The sequence below is a fragment of the Vanessa atalanta genome, chromosome 3, assembly GCF_905147765.1.
Source record: "Vanessa atalanta chromosome 3, ilVanAtal1.2, whole genome shotgun sequence".
In the NCBI taxonomy this organism is placed as follows: Eukaryota; Metazoa; Arthropoda; class Insecta; order Lepidoptera; family Nymphalidae; genus Vanessa; species Vanessa atalanta.
Window position 1 is genome coordinate 5,715,935 of NC_061873.1, and position 10,176 is coordinate 5,726,110.

The 10,176-nt window shown below is 30.2% G+C and overlaps 2 protein-coding genes across 2 annotated transcripts; both read right to left on the reverse strand.

The window, feature by feature from the left end:
* Window positions 1-402: 402 nt before the first annotated feature.
* Window positions 403-2,516, reverse strand: LOC125077068 (probable palmitoyltransferase ZDHHC24). The gene is made up of 2 exons (XM_047688861.1): window positions 2,361-2,516; window positions 403-2,182 (listed from the first exon to the last, which is right to left on the reverse strand). The coding sequence occupies exon 2, from the start codon at window positions 2,033-2,035 to the stop codon at window positions 1,193-1,195; it is 843 nt and encodes a 280-aa protein (XP_047544817.1). The 5' UTR covers window positions 2,036-2,182; window positions 2,361-2,516; the 3' UTR covers window positions 403-1,192.
* Window positions 2,517-3,364: 848 nt separating this feature from the next.
* On the reverse strand, window positions 3,365-9,682 carry LOC125077033 (trifunctional enzyme subunit alpha, mitochondrial). Its single transcript, XM_047688818.1, has 14 exons — window positions 9,469-9,682; window positions 9,223-9,329; window positions 8,788-8,974; window positions 8,447-8,639; window positions 8,215-8,336; window positions 7,641-7,870; window positions 7,308-7,487; window positions 7,061-7,227; window positions 6,668-6,897; window positions 6,074-6,266; window positions 4,677-4,812; window positions 4,326-4,549; window positions 4,133-4,249; window positions 3,365-3,926 (listed from the first exon to the last, which is right to left on the reverse strand). The coding sequence occupies exons 1-14, from the start codon at window positions 9,536-9,538 to the stop codon at window positions 3,788-3,790; spliced, it is 2,295 nt and encodes a 764-aa protein (XP_047544774.1). The 5' UTR covers window positions 9,539-9,682; the 3' UTR covers window positions 3,365-3,787.
* Window positions 9,683-10,176: the final 494 nt, after the last annotated feature.

Sequence of the window (10,176 nt, forward strand, 5' to 3'; positions counted from 1 at the left end):
ACATATCATGGAAGCATGGAAGTAAAAATGTAAAATTTTCAACTTCTAAAATAAATTATCAACTCATCATATCAACTCTAACCGCTATTGATTTTTTTTTGTCAGAATAACTCAAATATTTTTATTATTCGCCCTTTGATCAACCGTTTTGCTAGTTTTGGGTTTGATTAAGCGCTACAAAAAGACATTTATCAATTTATGACATTTATTAGACGCGTTTTTATTTTAACAGAAAGTTAAAGCTGCTAAAGTAATTAAAACTGATCTCGTTGTACTTGGCATATCTAATAATGTATTGTTGCCTAGTAACGGAATCCTACCCTTATGTAATTTTATAATTTAAAAAAAAAAACGATCGTTTAGTTCAACAATTTATTCATAAAATTATTTAAAAATGCAATCTATAAATAACTAACTTAAATACAGACAATCTCAACTGTCTAACAAAACACACGAGTTTAGATTCACTTTTGTCAGCACATTCGGTAGAATAAATATGATAAACTTTAATGCGTTTCCAATTGAAACAGTTGGCAGTGATTTATTAGAATTTGTTAAACATTTAACATGATGAATGTGTTTGTATGTGCCTAAATTAGTAAAAAATATCACAATTTAACTTATTTCTAAATGTTTATCAACAATTGAAATTGTATTTAATGATTTCCTCATTTAATTTAACATCGTAGGTCTTATTCATTTTCAAGAATAATTGCAATTTATTTAAGTAATGTACCTATCACTTTTAAGATTCTTTGAATAGCAGTCGTTAAATCTTTAGAAAAGTATAGTGTAATTTGGAGCAACTTGAATCTAACGTCTCTAAGTCGAATACGTTAAAAGTGCTGTCACTTAATTTTTTTTAATTTTGGCCTAGTAAAAATACCACGCGTCCTTTCGCAATAAGGGGAATTATTATTCGCCTTTCTATTCACTTTTTTGCTTCACTTTAATGTTCCGTGCGCTGCAATTTGGTCAGCTTTGAAAAGTCGATAATATCTTAATATTGGCATAAATAACTGTCAATAAGTTAAGTACAATTTATAAATATAATTATTTTGTTAATACTTAAGATTACTTACAATATTAATTTATAATAATAAAAGTAAGACAAAGTGAAAATATTTTACTAATATTTTAAGTATAATTTGTGCCATAACAATAGTGTTTTGTTATTTTTTTTGCTATTAATCTATTTATGCTTATCTTCAACAATCCATTCAACACCATTACCAGGTAAAGGGCTCTTAATAAAGGGAGAAATCCATGACAGGTACCATCTGTGTCCAAATACTTCAATTAGATTGAGTTTAAGCCCTTTGTCATAAGATGCTCCTTTAATATTTGGTTTTTTTTCTGGAGTTATTTTACCTTTCAATATATTATTAAAATGAAATATAAAAAGAAAACCCGTAAATGCACCAATAATGAAATTTATCTCAACTAAAAATACATATAAAGTCTGTTCTCCAAAATCAATCACAAAAGTAGCGAGCGGAAATACAAACTGAGCTATGATTAGTCCATGGTTCCATTTTATAAAGTTACTCAAAAATATCACATTATAATAGAATGAATACACCATAGCAATGAATATGTATAGTGTAAAGAACATAAAATATCTATGATTAAAATAACCAATGCAACAAGCAAAAAATGTACAATGGTGGTCTCTCTTTAGAATGCATGTATCACAGGAATCACAGTGCCAGGCACGAGGAGGTCGTAGGCACTCACATATTGTACACATAGTCCAGTCTTCTTTGTGTTCACTTTCCAAAATTTTTCCTCTTATACTTGTATTGGTAAACATACCATATATCATATTTCCAATAATGTTGATTAAAAGAAATGTTGCACAAACATAATGTATAATATAACAAATACTCCATATTTCTACCACAGAGGGTAGCACAACACAAAGTTCAAAATATATAAAACCTGGTACTAAAACAAAAACGATTAAAAGATACACACTGTGCTCCAAAAATCGCTTCAACTGTTTGTTTTGGAGTTTTGGTACTGTTAATAGCATTTTAAAATTAGAGTTAGTCTATTGTTTGATTATTAAGCCTAATTCAGCCTTCAGAGAACCTTATTTCCAACAGGATGTTAACAAACTTTCTCTGGGACGATTATATTTGTATTTTAAGTAAGAAATTATTAAAATGCATGTTCAAATCTGAAAGTAAAAAATAGAGTTTTGTTATAGGTATTTCTAATGGAAAAAAAATAATCAGATATTTTTTGCATGTTGTATGTTACTCAAAATATTAATATACATGAAGTATCTATACTACAATTATATAATCGGGATAATAACATGAAATGAATAACTCAAGTGTTAGGCTGTTACATACCTTATTCTGTCTTAATTTATATGGGTAGCTCATAATACAATTATGATCGTAAAATGCCTAAAGGGCAAACACCTTTAAATTTTTAGAATTGTAGTATTTGAGGTAAATTTAATTTAATTTATCGTAAGTTTATGTGAACTCGCCGCCTCTTTAACATTCTTATTTCTTGACATTAACAAATTAACAATATTGACATTTGACATTTGTATTATAAACATTTGTCTCTGTTTATTTAAATGTCACATGAAAATATAATTTTTATAGTCTATTTTAAGAAATAATTGTTATAAATACAAGTTATTACATTTTTCGATTATAATTTTATTTTAATTGACACCTTTTTACATAGTGACAATTTTTTATTTTTAATATCAAATCCATTATGTTCACAATATAGTTCGGTAATTTTTTGAAAAATAACTTTGTTTAATATGAAGATGTTATATTACTTTTCCCTTGCCTTTTTAAATTTATATTATTATTAATTCATTTAATTTATATTATATTATTATTATTAGACGTTAAACCCTCTAATATTTATTTAACGTTACGACATAAGTGGCCGGCTAACCGCGTCGGGTGTATAATACCGTGCTCAATTCTATAGCGAGGTTGCAAGTCTGACATCAGGTAAAATGCAAATACGCAAAAACAGATGAACTCTCTATTTCGTCACTCCGATACGACCGTACGAATGTTCAGGTGCAATACCAACGATTATACGTGATTTTCAAGGTATGGGAGTGTACTCACTTCCAAATTTTCCGACAGAACAAACCCAATAACTTAGTTGGCCCGACCAAGGGCTTGAACCTAGCATCTCGGATTCTGTGGCCTTATATCGAGGACCGGTAAACTATGACGTAACTCATTATATGCATAAATAGCTATAATAGAATTGATTTGCTTTATAAGACATGTCCCTTACTGCATCCATATGCTCGAAACAGAAATTGTAAAAATAATTATAAATTTGGTCTGGTCAAGTAATTAAACTACATGTATTTAAATACTATTAATATTTATTTATAAAGTATGATTTTCGACAATATCGTTTCATCAATCCAGAAAATAGGGATTCACAAAACACGCTCAAGTTACATGCTCATTTTCGTATCATTAGGTTATACATATAGCAAAAATATATTTTCCTTAAAACTAAATAAATATGACCAATATATTTTCAATCATTCTAGCTAAAAAATCAACCACTCTTAATTAATAATCTGGGTTTTAAATATGTCATAATTATAACAATGCAATTCTGACTATAGATCTTATCAGCTTGATTAACTACAGGTTTATTTTTTTGTGTAAATTATTAGTAGTTTTCGAAATATCATGCAAAAGAAGGCAGTATTAAAAATATGGAAGAGCTGCGATGAGGAGGTAAATGTAGTCATAGCAGGTCCATTTTTTCAGCTCATTTAATTATTGTAAAATTTCTTGCTGGTGTCTCTCGCCATGTCTACTAAAGTTTGTGCTGGCTTGAATGGTGCTCCATAGAGTCCATGATATTCTTCCATTTTCTTCACCAATTTGTCAGCACCAAAACGATCAACCCATCTGTAATTATAATTTACTTATGAATAAACAGTTCCTATTCAGAAACAACTTTTTTTTGAGACAAAATTCTTGTTTCATTAAAATATAACTAATTTAAAATCTAAAGGTATAGTTCAGAGGTATGGAAACTAAGTAATTTTTCAAATTTCAAGATTTTGTTCGTAAAAAAAAACTACCATAATAGTACAAGATGATCATATAATTACCGGAAAGGTCCACCAGTGAAAGGCGGGAATCCAAGGCCAAATACAGCACCTACATCACCTTCTAGGGGACTGTGAAGAATTTTTTCTTCTAATGATAATACAGCTTCGTTAACAAACCTATAAATTACAATAACCTTTAGATTAGGTGTACAAAAAAATTATATTAAAGCACGTCATATTTCACAAAACATACCTAGATACCATTCTCAATTGTTGATCTTCAACTGTGTTAGCACCACGGGGTTCAAGAGGGTATCTGTCTTTTAATATTTGTACAGCTTCTTGATTAACATCTCGGCTTTTAGATCCTTTTTCGTATACATAGAAACCTTTGCCGGACTTCCTTCCCATGAACCCAGCTTTAACAAGATCTTGCATTATGTTCAAGTCTCCACCACTAATACGATCGCCGAAAGCCTAAAAATAGTATTTGCTGATTATCATGACATATAGATATATTTCAAAATCTATGACATATTTAAAATACATAATTCGCAAATAAATTATTAAGATTGTTTTCATATGTTACAATAATAAATGAAACCTTGTATAAGTCGACAGCAATGTGAGATCCAACATCAATGCCAACTTCATCAGCTAATGTGGCAGCGCCTACAGGGAAACCAAACTGCTTTGTCATTTTGTCTAGATCTTTAGGATCTACACCCTCTTGAAGGAGTCTATGGAAAAAAGATTATTTAAAGTTATATATGAAACGTAAATTATAAATCAAGAAAACATTGTGGCCTTTTAAAAATTTAAATCACACAGTAAAAAAAAGTTGAAGTTTGATGATGTTATGTTAATGATTACAATTCGTGGACTGAGGATTTATCAATCCGAAAATTAATTGTACTATATTGACATACTATGTAATTATATAGTTAATTTTCCGTAACAGTGCTAGCTTTATATTTAATTCAGCAGTGCAACATGACAATCTAAAGTGCTTTTATGAGCCTACTTGAATAAAGATTATTTTGATTTAATTGTTATTTAGTAATATAAAATAATGTTGAGTATAATTACTGAGAAGAATAAAGTTAAAGACTAAACTAGTTAAACAAATTACATTACTAGAATGTCAGTGAAAAATGTTTTATGTTTATTATAGTAAAATACGAATAATAAATTAATTTATGCAATAAATAAATTTTTGAAGGCAAGGCAATGCCGAATAATGTATATGTCTTGTTTTCCTTGCCTTGATTAGCACCAACTCCAAAAGTAATTGATTAGGTATTGTAAATATTTTTAATTGTACACATAGTCTTTACAACGTTGTTTTTAACATTATCATGTATATACAGGGAAATTCGATGTATTCCCGTTAGGAGGTATAGGGGGTGACTATTTGCGATAGTTTTCACTCCCATATGCAAAAGTGAACCATATTTGAATTATCATGGTTTTTATCTTTTTTCAAAATAAGTCATAAATTCAACTTCAAAAATTACGTGAAAACGATATTATTTCAATATTTTTTTGGCTTAAAAACAAAAAAAAAATCGTTATGAATCTTGTCTTGCAGATTATTTTAAAAAACATTACCGTCTCCTTAGCTCTCCAAAAATGTATAACAACTTGGAATTTATTTCAAAGCAACTGAAAAAAAATGACCACAAAAGACGCTGGCGAAAATTCGTATTCGAACAAAACTTCAATTCGCTCATTGAATGTCTAACCTAACCAGCCTAACCTATCTAAGTTTCCTAATCGCCGACTACCCCATGTGCTAAATAAGAAAATAAGGTGTATTATGAATCTGTTATTAGAACAATATAAATATCTGTCTGTTAGTAGAGCAGTATCATTACTAGTCATTCATTTTTTATCAAATCATATCATATCAAAGTGTTAAATAGATGAGAATTTCCATCACTATTTAAACATTTGTGATTAATTTATTGGTATTATAATCATAGTATATATTTGAGTTACCTCATAGCCTCACTGAGCATAGTGGAAAGGATGCGCGTGGTGTAGAAGCCGGGTCCGTCGCCGACAGTGATGACCACCTTGCCCTGCTTCAGCCCCACGGCTACGGCTGCGGCCGCCGTGTCGTCGCTGGTTCCGGGGTGGCGAATGATTTCCAACAGCTGCATCCTGTCCACCGGCGAGAAGTAGTGCATACCTGTGATCAAAAAGCTCTCAGTTAACAAATTTTTATGAAATTTGGTATGAAGTAAGTGTAAAGCTCCAAGAAAGGATATACCACCACTTTTTTAAATTCATCCCTTGAGGAGCTTAGATTGGGGAGAAAGGTTTGTGTATTACAAAATTTTTAAAGAAGTTATTTTAATATTACTAAATTGTATGAATGGTTATTTTAATTTTTGGATATAATTACGTATGCAATTTTGTTTTTAATAATCCTATGCACTATGCCATACAAATCAAATCAATTACTCTAATGCTAAATAGAGGATCAATCTAGGAGGATGAATGAGTGTAATGACAGGTTCATGGTATAGCATATCCCATGTATGGGCCATCAGGCTCTCATCTACTAATAATAAAAAAATTCAAACTTACCAATAACCTTCTCTGGTCGGCTACTACCAGCTGCTATCTTAGTGATAGGAATAGCACTGGTGTTGGTGGCAATAATGCAATGTTTGGGCACCACTGCCTCTAACTCTTTGATAACTTTGTGCTTGATATTGATGTCCTCAAACACAGCTTCAATCACACAGTCAGTATTCTTGAATTTGCCATAGTCCAGAGTTGGTAGTAGATTTGACATAAATTTGTCTTTTTGTAAGCTGATAAAGAAATAAATAAGTATAAATATAATACAGTAAGACAACAAAAAATAATAATATATAATGTCTAATGTCTATTACTTATTAAATGTCTATTGATCGTAAAATTCAATTAGTTATTTGTAACATTTTTTACATATTTCAAATAAAAAAAATGACTTACGAAGAAACTCGCTTCCTTTTGACAGCATTCACAAGGCCATTTTGAATTTGTCCTACTCCACGATATAGACCAGCATTGGTAGCATCTTTCATTACAACTTTGTAGCCTTTGTCGATGGATACCTGTACTATACCCGCACCCATCAGCCCAGCACCGAGGACACCAATCTGAATTAAGTTAAATATTTTTTATTAATAAATAAATAATACAATTTTTTATTGAATTATTAATAAAAAAATATACTTACATTCTTAACTTCAACTTGTGATTTACCAAATCTGTTTTTTTTGCACTCTGTCTGTCCCCGGAAGAGACCAATAAGCCCTTTGCTCTGAGGTGTCATGGCAAGTTCTCCAAAACCTTCAGCCTCTGCCTCATATCCGGCAACAGGGCCCTTATCAACTCCTGTCCTTACAACATCAAGAATCTGTAAAAAAAAAAATATACAGTAAAGGTTAGCTATAAGGAATATATTAATTAATAAATTTAAAAAAAGGATTTGTTAAAAAATAACTAGTCTCAAATAATATTCTATTTATTTTATTACTTTGTGAGTAGACAAATTAAATGTAGGTCTTACTTTCAGTGGTGCAGGATATAAGCCACCTGATGCTTTCATTACTTGTTCTTTAGCTTTATTGAAAATCATATTCTTCACATAATCCCACTGCATGACAGAAGCTGTTATTTTATTAACCAATCCCTTTTTAGTGCGATCAACAGATATTTTTCCTGAAGCAATATCCTTTGCTACTAGGACAGCAACATTCTCGAGGTACTTCATTGTGTTGCTTTCGGGCTGTCCCATGCCTTAAAAAAAGTTGCAATAATAAGCTTAAGTAGTTTAAATTCCTCATATTTTATATACTGAATTTCAAGTCATAATCATGTAATGAGTATATATGCAACAACTTAACTAATTTATAGTAAAGATAAATTAACATCTTCATTAGGTTTCTTTCGGAAAAAGCCAGACAGCTTTTCTTACCATTTTAATTTGAGATCTTTTTTTCTTTGAAAATATATATGTATACTCTATAAGTTTAAAATAGTTGTTACTAATTTAATAGTTGGATAGTTGGCAAGCTGTCTCATGATAATTGCATGTTGTTGTGGTTATGTAACATTAAAACATAATCAATCATATCACTTGCCTGGTCCCAAAGGTGACACTAATAAATCGACTATTCCAAGTTTCTTTGCTTTATCAGCCTTGACAGTTTTTCCAGTAAGCGCTAGGTCCAAAGTTGTAGGAATTGATGTTAGCTTAGGCATCCTAATAAAAATAAATATTATATAAGTTGTTGAAATTTAGTATAAGCTAATAAAAAAATGGGCTATTTAGTTTTAAAAAGAGAGTAAAAATTTATAAACAAATAGTTTTACCTTTGAGTACCACCACCTCCAGGTAGAAGTCCGAGCATGACTTCAGGAAGGCCAAATCCAGTCTTTGCATCTTTTACAGCAATTCTATATTTGCAAGCAAGAGCTGTCTCTAGCCCTCCACCAAGACAACTGCCTTGGATGGCTGCTATATATGGCTTACGTGATGATTCAATTCTTTTGAAGATATCATGACCTATCAAAATCATAAAAAATGTTTGAAATTGCAAAGTATTATGTATGTATACCTTATATTTTTTGTTCATGGAATTTAAAATGTTATTCTTACTTCTACTAATTTATGGATATGAGGAATGAGTTGTAATTGAGAAATGTATACCTACCATTTTTAGAGAGAGCTACAACTTCCTCTTTAGTTTTGCAATTTTCAAGCATTGTTATATCAGCCCCAGCTATGAAGCATCCTGGCTTTCCTGATATCAAAACTGCAGCTTCAATGGCAGGGTTCGATTCAACTTCATTGATGATGTTTCTGACTTCATCCATAACAGCTACATTTAACGAGTTAACCTGTGCATATAAAGTTTGATAGAAATATTAAAGAATTATGTATGGTATAAATTTATAAGGATTTATACATTTATTCATTGATAAAAATAATATTTAACTTGAATATGAATAAATTAATAAATCCAGGTCTAAAGAATTATATAAAATTTAAAATATATATAGTGCACGGTAGCACTTGCTGTGATAGATGTTTTCTTTGGACTTGGACTTGTATAAGTTATTATAAATACAAAACTTGAAATTCTTACCTTAACATTAGGTGAATCTAATGTAACAACATATACTCCATTTACTAATTTACATTTCGTGTGAACTTGCGAAGTTGCTGCCGCCGCATAGGATCTGCTAGGCAGCCCTAAAAAAGTATTATGATCAGAAGAGTGTCAAAACTTTAATAGTTTAGGTAAATATATAAAAAAAATAAATAAGAAAAACTTTATACATACGAAAAAAATTAAGTACTTTAAAAGTACAGTAAATCACATAATACTTACTATTTAAGAAATTTACATTATTGCGGCTTTTGAGGATCTTTAGTGCTTTAAACATCTTGCTATTAGACATATTTAAACACTTATTTTGTAAATAAGAACTTTAAATCTAAAAAAGTTTAATAATAACTAAGAAATTTTGGACCCAGACTTTGAACCTAAACTTTCTCGTCAGATGGAGGTGATAAATAGGGGGTGAGGGCAGGCTGAAACGTGAGGGGAAATAATAGTGACAGATTCGCAGATAAAAAATTTACATTTTTGTTAACAGATAACGTAATTATGGTCTTCAAAGTTTCGTAACCTTTCCACATTTTTATTTCTTTTTACTTTTTTAAATATTGTAATAATAACAAGTTATATAAATGTCCAAAAATCTTATGATTACCTATATAATATTCGCTCACAAAACTATTTAAATTTGAAATAATGAGAGAAGCTATAAGAAAAAAGTATATTGTAAGTAGTAAAATATAAGAGAATTATTAATTTAGAAAATGTCAAACGTTGTTACTATAAAGATTATATATAAGATAATAGATATTCTACCGCCAAATAACAGTACTCTGTATTGTTGTGTTCCGGTTGGAAGGGTGAAGGCCAGAGCCAGTGTAATCACAGGCACAAGGGACATTACATCTTAGGTCCCAATTTTGGTGGCGCATAGGTGATGTAAGGAATGGTTAATATTTCTTACGGCGCCTTTGTCTA

Bases quoted from the DNA above. Each gene is read 5' to 3' on its own strand.
- LOC125077068 (XM_047688861.1), bottom strand. From the start codon at position 2,035: ATGCTATTAACAGTACCAAAACTCCAAAACAAACAGTTGAAGCGATTT.
- LOC125077033 (XM_047688818.1), bottom strand. From the start codon at position 9,538: ATGTCTAATAGCAAGATGTTTAAAGCACTAAAGATCCTCAAAAGCCGC. The intron at 6,267-6,667 runs GTAAGTTTGAAT...TTTTGATCACAG, and splicing joins CCGACCAGAGAAGGTTATTG to GTATGCACTACTTCTCGCCG. The intron at 3,927-4,132 runs GTAATTATATGA...TTATAATTACAG, and splicing joins TTCACTGGTGGACCTTTCCG to ATGGGTTGATCGTTTTGGTG.